Raw genomic sequence first — 16,426 nt, 5'->3', positions numbered from 1 at the left:
TGTTGCTAATAAAATCATTGTTTAACCTTCTCTGACGTAACTTTTTTTGAGCCATGCCAGGACTAAGTATGTTTCCTCTTTTTGTTTTACAGATCTCAAAATGACTTTGTCAGCCTTGCTCCAGATTTTGCTTCTGGCACCCTTTATTGGATCCACCAAGACCTGTTTTCCTGAATGTCACTGTGAAGTGGAGTCCTTCGGCCTTTTTGACAGCTTTAGTTTGACCAAAGTGGACTGCAGTGGAGTTGGGCCTCATATTCTCCCAGTGTCTATTCCTTTGGACACTTCCTACCTGGACTTGTCTTCAAACAAGCTGAGCATCATTAATGAAACCATGTTGTCTGGACGTGGCTACACGACCTTGGTCAGCCTGGATCTCAGTTACAACCAGATCACAAAAATCTCTTCCACCACTTTTTCAAAGCTCCGGTACTTGGAGTCTTTAGATATGAGCCACAACTCCTTGGAGGCCCTGCCCGATGAAAGCTTCTGTAGTTCGGCCCTAGGTGAAGTGGATTTTAGCAACAACAAGCTGTCCGAGATAAAAATGGAAGTTTTTACATCAAGAGGACAAAGAAAACCTATGAATGTAGATCTTTCAAGTAACCTAATTTCTACGGTTTTGCAAAGTGATGAAAGAAACCTTCCCAACATCCAGAGCTTAATGTTGTCAGAAAACAGACTGCATTCCGTGCCAAAACTTCAAGGAATTCCACTTAGATACCTTAACCTCGATACGAACCCTATTGCCAAAATTGAAAAGCAGGATTTCATGGGACTGAAAGGGTTGATCCATTTGTCACTCAGCAATCTCAATCGTTTGACTGAAGTCTCCCCCTATTGTTTCAAAGAGTTGCCAACTCTCCAGGTACTGGACCTGTCAAACAACCCTAACCTGAAATTCCTAAATGCCGAAATCTTTGTTGGCCTGGACTCCTTGCAAGAGCTTAATTTGTCCAGTACCGGTGTCGCGTCCTTGCCAAAGGGTATGCTAAAGCATCTCCCTTCCATAAAAAGCATTGCTTTGGGGAAGAACATACATTGCCTAAAGACGATCAAGGCCGACCAGTTTCACAGGCAAGGCAGCCTGACCAAAAAAGAGATCATTCACTGCCGCGATGACCATGGGTCCGTAAGCGCATCTAACTTATTATGAGGACAACTGGTAGAACAATCCTGCCTCTTGCGAGATGGACTCCCGCGGCCTGCTTTGTGCCTTTTTGTAAAATTGTTGATAATTTATTTGTATATATTTGTACATGCCGGTACTTCTGTTGCCAAGGATTGTGAATTCCTTCGGTGAGCTGCTCGTGGGTGCTTCCTGTTGGCCCACTTGGACATCTCCATGTGCTTTATTGTCTACTTCTTGTTCACTGTCATCCCAGAAGTGATGAACACGGCTTGGGCAACTCTGGTCCATATGGTTGTCCAGCAAAGGAGCAAAATCAACCAAGTAGAAATGCGCGACTCATTTTAGAGCAATATCATTCTAGATGTTTTTAATGTGCAAATAATCTCTAACACTAAAATGGTTTACATTTGGTGATTCGCAATGCCCACAAACAGGAGGGTAGTGGTATGTGTTTGTTTTGCTTGCACCCAAAGATATTGGGTTGGCAATCCTTTATTCGCCATTACTGTAGTAAACTATGCTTTATTTTGGACGATTTTCCACGTTAAAGTGCCTTTGAAAATGTTGCCTTTCGTGAAGCTGCTCATCGTTTGCACTTTTGTTCCGAAAACACTATGGTTTACGAGATGGCATTGTGCTTCGAGACTCTCTTAGACACATTGGCACTATTTGCATATATGTGCAATGAACACTTTTCTGATTGGGACCATGCATAGCCTCTATGCATCTCGCTTTGCATAGGCAAGCCATTTTTAAGCTGCCCGCCTCTGTGGAACCCCCCTGCACGGCTGTTCGAGGTAAACGCATACATAAGCATTCAGCATCCTTGGGGACGCGCTTTCGACTTCAGTGGTATAGTGATGTCGTACATTCAATATTGCCAAAACAATTTGTAGGTTTTAAGGGGTGAGAGCAATAAAAGAAATGGACAGCACGACCCCCGTGGGGCACGCACCGAGACCCTATTATAGCGATATGGAAGCGATGCAAGTTCAGCAAATGCTGAGAGACAGACTTCAAATTCCTGTTTTTTATGCAGTTTTTGTGTGGTGCGTTTAAAAAGAGCAGTATTAGCCTTTCCTTTTTAAAAGTGTGCTTTTTTATATTAGTAATCAAAATGAAACCTTAAGTGATAAAAACATTGAGAGGTGCAAACATAGTTTTATTTAAATTGAAGTAATCCTTGAAATGGGGGGAAAAGGATGATTTGAACATTCAAGGTCTGCTGTTGAAAACTGAGTTCAAGAAACCCCCTCTGCCCCCACCACTTCTTAATGTTCTCTCCTTTCTTCGCCTAACCAAAAAACATGTATTTTTTTAGGAGCAAATGTTTTAGCTCACTGAATTAAGAGCATATTTTTCACGCTGGGCACCCACTTATTCCTGGGGACACTTTTGAATGTGCCAAGAAATGAGTGCCACCCGTGATAGACACTATCTTTCAATTTGACCTATTAGCTTGCTTCTAAGTGGCATCAGGGCACAAATAGTTAGGTGCCATGCCTGTTCCATCCACGGGCTCTATTAAGACTGGCACGATCAGCCGTTTTCGTCCCCTTTTTTAAATGATAATCTATTATCGTGTTGACACATGCACTCTGGCAGGGTCCATTCCAGGTGAAAGCAACACTACACAGCTGCTGCGTAGAAGGGCAGCAGAAGGGGGTGCCAGGTTGGCTCTAATCACGTCACATAGTTCAGACGGGAGGAGAGGGCGCGGTGAATAGCATCCTTGCATCGACCCTGCACTCTGGGAACAGAACCAAAGCATTAACCCAGCAGTGGGACCAATTGATGGTAGATGTCTAAGGCTTTCTGACACCGATAGTTTGAGTCACCTACAGCTATTCTCCTCCAGGGTGCTGCATTCTTATTTTAATTGCAGCGGGCAGTGCATTCTGGCATTGACGTGTACCCTCCCCAAATCTGACACCCTTTCCATTTTGGAAAACTATGTTCTGAGAACTTTTGGAAGAGTGAAAGAGTTACATATGCACTTTGTCCTAGGTGACTGAGACCCAATTTTGTAAACTTTATATGCTTGAAATAATCCAGAATGTCATCACTAGAGCAAGCAATTGGCCTTCGTCATGGCTTCTTCCTGACCTCCTCCAGTACAGACCACCAGTGCCCTGTGTACTGTAGATGTAGGTGAGGCGGTCAATTATTTTCAACCCTCATTCAGTCCTTGGCTTCTATAAAGATTGCAAGTATTGAGCCCTGGTCCTGAATCAGTTGTGTGGTTGAAGAGATCACTCGCCCAGTCTCATTCTTCTGTAAGCCATGGAAATTATTAAATCATTCTTTCAATATAGATCAGAATGTTCTCACCATGACTTGTAGCTTTCAAAAGACTAGGCACAATTGGGCAATCCATGAGATGTTCACTGCACAAGAGTACCTTTTGTAAAGGTGCATTTTTTTTGTTGATGTTTGTTGTTAAGGGCAAGTGCTTTGGAAACTAAGAATAAACACGCCCAACAAGGCATCTGGTTTTGAATAGAAAACTCCTAATCACTGCATTTCTTGAGTAGGTGTTAGAAATATATATATATAATATATCATGTCTTGTAGCACCCACCATCACAGGTATCCAATATATTTTCTTTCCATGCAAAAGCCAATAAGTCATTGTAAGGTATAGTTCATCGTTAATGTCCCCATCAGATTTTAATAGCAAGGATTACATGGGCGGGGTATAGCAATAACCTACTCCCGACTTCTCAGTCCTGTTGGGTACATTTGCCTATTGATTCTGAAAGGAATGGGCAGCAAGGCCTGTATACTTTTTATGATGATGTTTTGGCGAGGTCAGCATTGAAAGAACTTTCACCTTGGTGGTTGTTTCATATTTCATTTTAAGAAAAAGTGGGACAACTAAAGATAACTAAAGATAAAGTTCCAGCATCTGTTGCCAAGTTGTGAAACCTACTCGATAAAGAGGCCTTAATCCTTACCCTGGCCATTGAGTAAGCCATACAAAGTAAACTTTACCACTTGTAATGCTCAGCATACAGGCTTTAAACAATGCGTATTCCTCACCACAGACATGTGACTTAGACACACCAGGGCGAGGCTGACTTATAAGTATCATGATTGCGCTTCTCGATATCTCATTCCACTGCTCATTAAGATGAATTTGAGCAATTTTCGCATAATCTGTTGACCAAAGTTCAGAAGATGGGATTAGGGTTCCTTCCTGTTTGTCCGAACGAACTGCTTGATAGAACAGCCCCACACCATCTCATATTGTGCGTTAATACAATATGGAAGGAACTCCCACACTTAATTTGTCTCTGGTACCCTCAGGAATGCAGGATATCTTGTGTCAAAGGCAACTCTGTTGTGACTTCAGTGCAAGGAATTTAGCAAAATTAGTTCTCCATTTGGGCTCTCCCTGTAATGGCACCCTCTTGTGGTGGCCCCACAAGTCAGCAGCCTACAGTGACCTTAATATTGCACTTCCCTATGCTACTCTGGCTGGTTTTTATTTTTAACTAGTGGTCCCTTTTCAAATAACTCGATCATTAGCACATATTGTAATGCACATGTTTGCTTATGCTTTTAGAGCCACTTAATTTTTAAATAATTGTTTTCACCCACCACTGCCAATTGCACACAATATTCCACTTTTTCAGGTTGAGGGATGTTAATGGGCAAGTAGTTGTGAATGACCTGCACGCCCTCCACGAGGGTCACACATATTTTATATTGCATGTCCTCATTCAGACCTGAACGAGCGTTCCCATATTAAAACCCTCAATGCCTTTTTATAATGACCAGGAGCTATAATTAACTGAAACAGAACTTGAAGATGATTTTTTTAACATTAAAGCATAAAATGACAAATGGTGTTTCTAACAAAACATAGGTCTGTTGATGTCAGTTGTTTGTTAGATGAACCTACAATGCCCTAAATACTGTGCAATAGAAAAACCACAAAGTGCCACAAACCTTTTTGCAATGGCCTATGGCAGGTTCATAGAAGTGTGATGCTGGACTTATTTGAGCTTTGACCCAGGAAGTTATCACAGTCTCACTGGAAATTACGTTTCTCAGTACAAGGTTGCACAGTGTTCCCCTATAGAGTTAGAGCTGAAGCTTTTTTAATCTCTCCTACTCCTCCCATGCACATGACCATGTTCTATAGCATACTAAAATTGCTTTAGTGTGCGTTTTGGGAACCTAGAATTATTAGATTTCAAAATGTGTTCTTGAGAAAGATAATTCGTAAATGTTTATTTTTGCAACGCTTGTAATGACTACAACTAGCCCCATGTGTTAACACCTGTCAAAGAACATACCATAATATCTTTGTACTGCTTTCTGCTGGCAGAATCAGATTTGTTTTTTATATATTTACAAAAACAGGATTATTGAATGTTTTTTTCTTAAACTGCTTCTTTCGGATGAATATGTGAAGGTGTGAAAGTCTCCACAGTCCCCTGCTTTTGGACCTCTGTGGTAAGATGCTGCCCAGTGTGTTTGATCCACGTCATGACTGCAAAGTTTACTTTTGTAACCCATGCGTTGCTGGTTAAATAGGTCTTAATAAATATCCGACAATCTATATAATATTTCTTTGTGCTGCATTGTAAAGAATTGTGATTATGCAATAATATTAATAAAGTGTTTTTGAGTTGTTTTTTAAACCGTGTCCTTTCTTAATAAGGTACTGTGGTCAAAGATCGATCCATGTTTCAATGCAGAAAGGAATTAACAAAAGAATCACTAACATTTCTGTGTAGAAGTTTCAACCTCTTTGTAACCTCCCCATTTTCCTTATCTTTCCCACTGCAAAGGGTTCCTAGAGTGTACCACACATTTTGATTGTTGGGTCTATGTTACTTGCACCCAGGAAGGAAAGTTCTGAACATAAACAACACGTTATATATGGATCTGCAATCAAAGTTGTCAACTTGATCATCCTTTGTCTGAAACTCTGAATTAATTTATTTGAACCAGCCTTCTACAAATATTGGGCTCTTCTGCTGCCCCCTGCATGAAGCCCCACTCCATCTTTTGAACTGTTTTCTCTCAGGAGCGGTATAAGGCAGCCTGCACACCTGAGAAAAGCATGCTTAATGGACTGTAAACGATTTTCTCTGCATGTGTTGGGGTATGTGTGTCTTTTATCAGAAAAAGTTGGTGAGATTTGTGTACACTGGGCAGCATTTTTCAGATTGAGATTGGATTACAAATCTGTCTGAATTTGTGGCCATTATGTGGATGTCCTTTCTGGATCTTTGTATTTGGGCTGTTGTACTTGCCTCTCGCATTATTTATTTTCACTGTTAATGTTTATTTAGCACAAGATTAAAAAAGTAACAGATGAGTATATCTTCTTGGGGATGGTACAACTATTCCCTCGTCAACAATGCAAACCAGTTCAATCCAAGCAACACCGCCATTAACGAACCTGGCAAGGATTTTAGATCTCGATTGGAAAAGACCTATTGTGTGCTTAGCAAAAACTTAGTGGGTTTACAGCCCATCCATTCGCTAGCTTACTGTTCGATGGCTTTCCTTGTTAATCTTGTTTCATCTTATGTTGTCCCTCTTTTGGGGTATAGCCTCTTTACCACCCTTTGGCTTGGCTCACTTGTATTGTTCCAATGCTCACTTTATGGAAACTACTCTTTTGGTTTGGCAGTGTGACTCTTGTCTAGATACACATACTGTGCTTTATTCTGCCATATAGTTTTTGGGTCTGGATTTGTTCACTCTAACCTTCTTTATCCTTTTGGTTTTTTTGGTCATGGGTGTTGAGTCATTGGCCATTTGGCCCCTGGTCCCTTCTTGAATGACGTCAGATGTGTGCCACTGAAACCTCTCATAGCAGTTGTCATCTTCGGATTCTTTTTTCCGCCATTGGGTCTTGAAGGACAGCCAAAGACTCCAGGGAGCAGAAGGTTTTGCTGAAATGTTCCAGCGCTCACTGAAGAGCAGAGGAGCTTGTGGCTGGATTACTGACAGACACTGAAGGAAGGCGAAAACCCAAAATCAGGTTTTTTGGGTTTTTTTGTTCAAGAACTTGCATCAACCACATGGGTTGGAAAACGACCAAGGGGTATAGAGCACACCCCAATTAGATTTTGACCCAGCTGCCACCACAAATGCGCACAGAGGGACAACCACAATGTGTGGAACCTTTGTCTCCCGAAAGATCAGAAATCAGAAGGGAGCCCTGTATGCACTGAGTTCTAGCTGAAAACTCTAAGAGCAAGGGAGAAGAAAAGGTGGGCACTCTAAGTCAAGGCACTATTGCAACATAAGCAGGAGTCGCTGAAAGATTTCGGGATTTCCAGCGATGACAAAACACACAAGGACACCAAAGTGGCCCAGGGAGAAGGTCCCTACATTAATGGAATCACTGATGCTGAGGAGGAAATAACCCTGAAAAGAATATTGAGCCTTGCAGAGTCCAAACAACACCAGGTAATACACCAAAGGCGCACAGTGGCCAAGCTGAAATCTTTGGACTTGAAGCACGCACAATTAGGCTCAATGCCAAGGCCTTTGGCAACTAAAGGGAGGCAGAAGTCAAAAGAGCCCCACTGGTCCAAAGAAAAAGCCTGTACGAGGAAGAGTATCTGAATCAGCCTCTATGCCAAAAGGTTATTGCAAGAGTGGGGGCGAGAAAGAGGAGGCCAGAGATGGTTGACATCGACCAAAAAGCGTTTGATGTTGATTTAAAAAAACTGTGCCTTGAGGCTGAAATGGAGGCCCTGATGAAGAGAAAGCTGGGGGTTTGGTGATTCTTGAAAGAAATGCAGAATTCCTCTTGAGACTTTGCAAGACCTAGACATTGTACAGGACATACCAGACTTGAAACCTGCTGCCACATTAGAACTAGAGGAGCTGATCAAGGAAGTATTCGTACAGTACGAGGTAGAGGAAGGATCAGTCAAGCAGGACCCTCTGGGAAACAACATTTACAACTCTGTCGGAACTATGCATGCCTTTACCGCACAGGCTTTCCAACGCATGCGTTTTTACCATGCATGCCTTTACCACACAAACTTTTACAACTAATACATATATTAGGTGGGTATGGGTTTTTCGGTGGTGAGGGTATTTTTAGGGTTAAGGGTGGGTGTAGGTTTTTGGGTGGCGAGTAGGTTTAGGGATGTGGGTGGGTGTGGGTTTTATGGGTGGCAAGGGTAATTTTAAGGTTCAGGGTGGGTGTTGGTTTTTGGGTTGCAAGGGTAATTTTAGGGTTTAGGAAGGATGTGGGTTTAGGGACTGTGGGTTACTAAGTGTGTGTGTGTATGTATATATAGATATATATATATATATATATATATATAATCTACTGGCGGTCGCCAGTAGATAGTTATAGTTAGGACCTATTTCCCATAGGAAATCCGCAACATTCTATTGGGAATAACTTTGGCGCCGATTGACGAATCTTTGCAAAATTTTCCACACTCTTGGCCAGCTCCGCTCCGCTCCTACCCTGAAAGTTTCGTGGTGATTCGTCAAGCGGGGGCAGAGAAAAAAGGGGGGTCCCAAAACGCGTTTTCCCCATGCAATTTCCCATAGGATCTGTTGTCGCAGCTACAGCCCGAACCGCTGAACGGAATGACACCAAATTTGGCAAAGAGGTAGTCCTCAGTTAAGACTCGTGCCTTTTGCATAAATGGTGTGAATCCGTTCAGTAGTTCCTGAGAAAATTAGAGTTAAACGTACATAAATAGCTATGGCCGGGGAGGATCCGCAGACCCTACACGCACCGTAAGCGCATCCTCCCCGATCCGAGCGCGCGCCCTCCTGATCGCGCGCTGAATGCTAATTGGCTGTCGAGTGTCTCTCTACATTCAAAACCAGGAACTGTTGGCGGCCATTTTCCGCCTGGATAGAAGCGAGGCTGAAGAAGCAAGGGGAATAAGTGTGTAAAACATATAAAGGGGGCAGAGTGGAAATACTCTGACCCTCTAGAGGTGCTTAGGGGTCCCAGAAGGACCCCCTGGGGCCCCCTTTAAAAAAAAAAAAACGGCAAAACACGCGCAGGGTGCGCACATCCTATCGCGTTGGGTGCACGGTTCCTCTCGCATTAGGTGCGCGGATCCAAAAACATGGAAATAATATATATAAAATAAAGTTTTGAACATATAGTTAAAAAAATATTTTGAAAAAAATATGTTTGAAAAACCCATTAAGTTCAAATAATAATTTTTAATTTTTAAAAGAATTAATTGAAAAAATAAGTTTAAAAAATGGTGATAAAGTATTTAAAAAAATATATAATTAATGAAATTGACACACTGAATTTGAAAAATATACAAATCCAATCAAAATCATTAAACAAGATATCTTCAGAGATAAGTTATAGATAGGAATTAGCATTTAAAAAACGTTTGAAATTCACTGAAAACACCATAGGTTTCATGCACGTCATAGTTAGGAATTGGCATTTGAAAAACCTTTGAAATTCATTGAAAAAACCAAAGGTTTCAGGGGCGTTATAGTTAGGAATTGGCATTTAAAAAACCTTAGATATTCACTAAAAAACTAAAGGTTTGAGGGGCGTTATAGTTAGCTGGACATTTCCCTCGTACAAAACCCTAGAAATTCCCCTGTTATAGTTAGTTCAGCTAACTATAACTCGCGCCCCGGCAATGCACTGCTGATGTCACATATTACATCACTCATGACATGGTCAGTGACATCACTGATGACATCATCCAGTGAGTATGTGTTTCTGTACAGTTTTAATATGTTTAATATATATAGGGAAAGGTCTGTTGAAGAATGAGTGGGTGTACAAGTGTGTGAATGGATGATTTTCTAGGTGCGTAACTGACTCTATAAGTGAGTCATTAAATGTATCTTACTGCAGACTAGTGACTAAACTGTGAATGTCTGTATGTATCTGTGTGTAGGTGTATAAGTGGCTGCATGGTTTTGTGAATAGCTATATGAGTGTCTATATGGGTTATTGATTGTTTGTCTGAGTATCTGTATGGGTGCCTGAGTGTTTGTGTGGGTAGGGTGTGTGTGACTATGCATAGATGTGTGAGTGGGTGATTCTATGGGTGCATGGTTTTAAGAGTGCATCTGTGATGGACTGTATGGTTGGGTGAGTGTATGTATGGGTGTGTTAGGGATTGAATGTATATCTCAGTGGTACATGTGTGACTAACTACATATGTGAAAGGCAGTATATATGTGTGTAAGAGTATATAAGTGGGTATATGTGAGTGTGTGATTGTGAGAGTGGCTGTATGGATGAGTGTGTGCTTGTATCAATGATTGTATAAGAGCGTAAGAATGTGGTACTATTTTTATGAGTAAGTGAACTTGAGTGTGTTTAACTGTATAGGTGAGTAAATTGGACTGTGTTTAATTACTTGCACGACTGACTAGGTGTCAGTACCTCAGTGGATGATTGGTGGTGTGTGAGTGTCTATATAGGTATATAAATGCATATGATAGTCTTGTACAGTGTGACTGTAAGTATGAGTGACTGTACAGGTGAGTGAGTGAAGGTGTATGTAGACCTAAGAGTTAATGAGTGGGTATGTAGTTATTGGTATTGGAGTATCTATGGTTTTCAAAATGGCCGTCGGAAATTTTGAGTTGGTGTATCAAAGGTTATATTAGGGTGTGAGAAGATGCACTAATTTATCACATGGATGATGTCATCAGTAATGTCATTTGAGATGTCATCAGTGATGTCATCAGTGATGTCACTGACCATGTCATGAGTGATGTAATATGTGACGTCATCAGCAGTGCATTGCGGGGGCGCGAGTTATAGTTAGCTGAACTAACTATAACAGGGAAATTTCTAGGGTTTTGTACGAGGTAAATGTCCAGCTAACTATAATGCCCCTGAAACTTATGGTTTTTTCAGTGAATTTCTAAGGTTTTTTAAATGCCAATTCCTAACTATAACGCCCCTGAAACCTTTGTTTTTTTCAGTGAATGAATATATATATATATATATATATATATGTACACACATTGATACATATGTGTGTTGTATATATATGGTTTATGCTTACCTGTGAAATCTTTTTAATTCTTACATTTTCGTTGTAAAGGCATATGCGTGGTAAGATTTTCCTGGTAAAGGCATGCATGGTAATGGCATGCATTGTTCCAATATACAACCGGATCCCCTACAGTGTAGGGGAAACGACTGGCAAGAGCTCTATGCAGATTCACCAGAAGAGGGGGTTGACTCAAGGCCCTCACTGGATGATATCACAGTCTATAATGCCCTAATAAAAAGGACAGTGAATACTAATTGTGTCCAGCTGGAGGAAGAGCAATCAGATTCATGCTTCCCGCTCAGAACACGGTTACCAACCCCAAAAAAGGAATCCATCCCTACCCATTTTACTCAGTCTCTTGGACCAAGGTTGAGTTGCATTCAAGGAACCAGCTGCAGTGAAGGCGTTCATGTTGAGGTTACAGAAGAAATACAGGCACTCTACCCATAACCCACCTTACATCAAGGTCCATCTGGTAGCGGGTTCCCTGATCATTGCAATAGCACATAAGAGGGCACAATCACGCACCTCTACTGCTCCTCCTCCTGGCCAGCAGAACAAGTGTATCTGGTGGGACGGAAGATGGAAGGTCGGCGGTAGTGCAGCGATGTATTGCAAACCTGGAACGTACTGCTAAACTGATATGGGATACAAGCAATGGGATGAGATTGAAGACCTCCTGCAACATCTGCCAGAGGAATATAAAAAGAGGGAAAACAGTAGTTCAGGAGAGCAATAATATTGCTAATACTTGCCTCAAGTTGGCACTCGACACAGCAAACACTGCCAGAAGGCAACTGTGTGCAGCCACAACACTGAGTAGAGCGTAGACACACCTGGCTATGGGTGTCGGGGGTTAAGCAAGGGGTACAGGCCTGGTAAAATCAAAATGCCGTTCACTGGGGACAGTCTCTTTGGACAGCACAGATGACAAGGCACTAAAGCACCCGAAAAAGGACATTAAGATGGCCTAGGCAATATGGGCTTTGCAATACAAAGGACCTTTTCATGGAAGGAGAAGAACACCCACAAGGGTGGTTTGCAACATTGCACACTTCCTTCACTTCGCCAAGTGGCCCATCAAGTATGTGACCACAGTGGCAGTATAGGTCTCCTTTACGCCACACCTTTCGAGGGAGACCCATAGGAAGGGAAAAAACCTGAGCAGATCGCAACCTTCGAGCAACTGAGTTTGCAGCAGAGCCCCACCTACACAAGACACCAATAGAAGGCAGCATCAGAGGGTTCACCTAGTAATAGAATAAAATCACCTTTGACAGATTGATATTGAGCCTAATCCAACATTGTTACTGCATAGAACTAAATAGACCACTAACAGTAATACTGTGGGGAAAGGTAGGCAGCAGAAAACAAAAAGTGCGTCAACGGTAAGAAGTCAACAACCTCTTAATGGAGAGGGAAATAGAACAGATACCACAGAAAAAAATAACCCAGAGTTTATTCTGAATAATTCCTCATCCCAAACCAGACAAGACACTCAGGCTCATATTAGGCCTAAAGGAATTTAATAGGTTTATAAAGATGCAAAATTAAAAAATGACTACACTGCAAGAGGTGATCGCACTGTTGCAAAACGTTGACTACATTGTAACTATTTATTTTATTTCTTATATAGCACTTGAATCGACCCCTGAAGGGGTATCTCTGCGCTTAGGACGGGCCGTGAGGGTGAGTTGCAGCTACAGCAAAATCAGGCGCAGAAAAGAGTGGTCTTGAGCAGCTTCCTAAATTGTAGAGGATCCAAGTATTGTCTCAAAAACATAGGAAGCTCATTCCAGTATCGAGGGCCAAGATGGGAGAGAGCTCTTCCTCCTAATCTTGCCTTTCTTACTCGAGGCACCACAAGAAGGTGTTTGGCACTCGAGCGGAGAGATCTAGAAGGTACATATGGCATGAATTTCTCTGAGAGATAGGAAGGACCTAAATTAACCAATGACTTGAGAATAGTGCAGCAGATTTTAAATCTGACCCGTTGGCGGATAGGGAGCCAGTGCAGCTTCGTAAGAAGAGGGCGAGAAAGGGTCCTGGAGGGAGCGTTGAGGACCAATCATGCCGCCGTATTCTGGACTTCCTGCAGTCTGCTGAGTGACGCATCATTGGCGGAGATCAGCAGGCCGTTACAGTAGTCCAGACGACTTAGTACAAGCGCCTGGACTAAAGTTTGACAGGTAGAGTCTGGAAGCAAAGGGAAGACTCGACGGAGCAGGCCTATTATATAGAAACAGGAGCCTGCTGTCTGAGCAGCATGCCCCTTCAGGATAAGGGCTTGATCCAGACTGATACACAGGTTTTTTACTGTAAGTTTGGGAGTGGGATGGGGGCCTAGATCGGTTGGCCACCAGTCTGGTGTCCATAGGAGGGGGGCCTCTCCGAAGAGCATAATCTCTGTTTTTCCCACATTACACTGGAGGAAATTATTCTTCATCCAGTGGGATATAGCTCTCATACCATTAGAGAAGGCCAACTGTACCAGAGGAGGTAAATGTATCTAATGGAAAGAGCAGCTGAGTGTCGTCGGCATATGATATGGGGATGAACCCATGCAACCTTAGAAGATTGGCCAAGGGAGCAATATAGATGTTAAACAATGTAGGGCTCAAACACGAGCCCTGAGGGACTCCCTTGGACAATTCTGTAGGAGCCGAGTGATACGGGCCTAGGTTGACAATCTGGGAGCGAGCTGATAGGAAGCTCATCGTCCATTGTAAGGCTGATTTTCCTAGTCCGATCTCTTTTAATCTTCTGAGCAGAATGCTGTGAGAAACTGTGTCGAACGCCACGGCAAGGTCCAACAGCATCAGAATCATAGAGTGGCCCTTGTCTAGGGTCATCCTGATGTTATCCGTGACCGCTAGTAATGCTGATTCGGTGCTGTATTTGGGCCTAAAACCGGTCTGAGAGGGATCTAAACAGCCCGTCAGTTCAACATGGTTGGAGAGGTGAGTGTTGACATGTTTCTCCATTAGTTTGCTCAGGAACGGAAGGAGCGAGATGGGGCGGAGGTTGGAAAGATCCGTCCACGGGACTTTAGTGTTCTTGCGGATCGGTCTAACCTGAGCAACTTTCCATTCTAACGGAACATGGCCTTCTTTTAGGGAGAGATTAATAAGGGATTGCATAGAGGGAGACAGATGTTTAGCTAGAGAAGGGATAACTTTAGCTGCAATAAGGTCAGAAGGGGATCCAGATTTTATCTTGTGAATCAGTAGTTCTACCTCTGCTAGTGCAAGTGTGGGAAAATGCTCTAGCAGCTGAGGGTTTATCGGATTCAATTGGTCAGAAGCCATTGGAATCTGCTGCAGGTTTCCTGCAGAGGTGATTTTTTCATAGATAAGCTCTATTTGTTGTGAAAAATAGAGAGTAATATCATTGCACAGCAGTTGGGAGGGGGCCTCTAAGCTTTCACATGCCTTGGGGCTGATAAAGGACTGAAGAATTTGATGCAGGGTTTGGGGGGGTAGTTGCTGGCCTGGGCTAATTGCGATGCTATATGGGTTTTCCGTGCTATTTTTATATTTTTATGATAGCTGGACAGAGTGGAATAGAACCAATCTCTGTCCTTCTCATCATGGGAAGCACGCCAGATTCTCTCAAATTTCCTGCAAAGTTGTTTTAGGACTCGCAATTGAGTCGAGAACCAAACTGCCTGTGGGCGTTTAGGATAACTCGGGAAAGATTTCAGAGGCGCAATGTGGTCAATGGCTATTGAAACAGCTGAGTTATATTTAGCCAGTGCCTCCTCTATATTGTCCAGTACAGAGTTTTGAGGCCTTAAAGAGGTGAGAAAGTTCTCCGAGGAGACTTACTGCCACTGCCTGCGAGTATGAAATGTGACTGATTTAGGTTTTTTAGGTTCTATTGGGTCCTGAATAAAAAATTCGATAACCGAATGGTCAGACCAAGTGAGTTGCTGGGGGGGTTCACACTGGATCCTAAGAGAGTTGGAAAATATAATGTCTAGAGTGTGACCCGCTATGTGGGTCGGGCCTTCATTAAGCTTAGATAGGCCCAAAAGGGATAGGTCTGCCAAGAGGGTCTGTGCGTCTGGATTGGAAAGACATTCACTATGGATATTAAAATCTCCTAAAAGTAGGAAGTTGTTGCATGCGCTCACATGAGGGGCTAATAATTCAACCAATTGTAGAGAATAATCGGCTAGAGGTCCTGGGAGACGATAAATTAATGCCCCTTACCAACTGGCTTGCGGGGGGGGTGTATCTATCCTGACCAGCATCTCCATTGTGGCATCACAACGTTGATCCAAGATGGAGACCTTAATTCTATCCTTATGCACGATGGCGATTCCGCCCCCCATCTTCATAGTTCTATCCAATCTAACCATTTTATACCCCTCCGTTATACCCAACGCTATGGAGGGTACAGAATGGGGCTTGAGCCAGGTTTCCGTTAGAAAGCCCAGTTCAGGTTGAGCTGAGGACAGTAGGTCCCACACCTCAATGGAGTGTTTGGGCAGGGATCGAATATTACACAACACATTTTTCCATCCCTTCTGTGAGTTATCCACGGGAGTCTCCGTATCCCTTCTAGGAGAGATATGGTTTGCCTGGAATCGGCACGCTCAACAAGAAAAAGGGCCTTCTAGGTCTGGCAGATCTCTGTCCGACAAGTAGGGTTAGTATTGTTCTGTAAATCCATTAAATCTTGTCTGGAGTAGTGTATTTGCCTGGACGGGCCGTGATTAGCAATAAATTAGCCAGGGTCTCTGGCTCCTGGCGACATCCTGGCGCAGACGTGCTTGCCTTTGGCGCGCCCGCTGCACGCTCTGTTCTGCATGTGATTTTATGTGAGAGGGAGGGTGGGGACTAGACCTCCAACCCTCAATTCGCCGGAAGTAGCCTCCCTCCACACAATCTGTATTGGGACCCGTGGTGGGCCGGGGAAGTGACCGGAAAGATTAATCGGAGGGGAAGTCTCCGTGAAATCAGGTATTTTACTCATGGTATCTAAAAGGTTTAAAAAGGTTTTGTGCACAGCAATGATTATAGTGATAGATTAAAAATTTAAATAACAGTAACAAGCGTCAAGCAACTAGCGCTGGGCAGTGTAACGGCACAACACAATAGTACAGCAGTACAACTACCTCACTCGCGTCAAAGATGCCTACCTGCAACTACGAAAGAATACTGGACAAAAAATGCTTGAGGTTCATAGTGGACAAGGTACATTATCAGTTTTCACAAAGTTTCTTGTCTTGCAGTAGTGGCAGCGCATCTGCAGAGAAGGATAATACATCTTTACCCATAATTAGACA

The 16,426-nt window shown here is 42.9% G+C and overlaps 1 protein-coding gene across 4 annotated transcripts in view; it reads left to right on the top strand.

The window, feature by feature from the left end:
• TSKU (tsukushi, small leucine rich proteoglycan) overlaps positions 1-5,784 on the top strand; it is a 67,575-nt gene extending 61,791 nt beyond the window's left edge. For all 4 annotated transcript variants that reach the window (XM_085623264.1, XM_085623265.1, XM_085623266.1 and 1 more), the window contains exon 3: positions 93-5,784. In XM_085623264.1, the coding sequence (XP_085479390.1) occupies positions 101-1,156 (1,056 nt within the window). In that variant the 5' untranslated portion in view covers positions 93-100 and the 3' untranslated portion in view covers positions 1,157-5,784. The remainder of the gene's footprint in view (positions 1-92) is intronic.
• The last annotated feature ends 10,642 nt before the right edge of the window (positions 5,785-16,426 follow it).

The sequence above is a fragment of the Triturus cristatus genome, chromosome 8 (genome assembly GCF_964204655.1).
Source record: "Triturus cristatus chromosome 8, aTriCri1.1, whole genome shotgun sequence".
Taxonomy (NCBI): Eukaryota; Metazoa; Chordata; class Amphibia; order Caudata; family Salamandridae; genus Triturus; species Triturus cristatus.
Note: the sequence above shows the minus strand (reverse complement) of the source record. Positions and strands in the feature narration are given on the sequence as shown.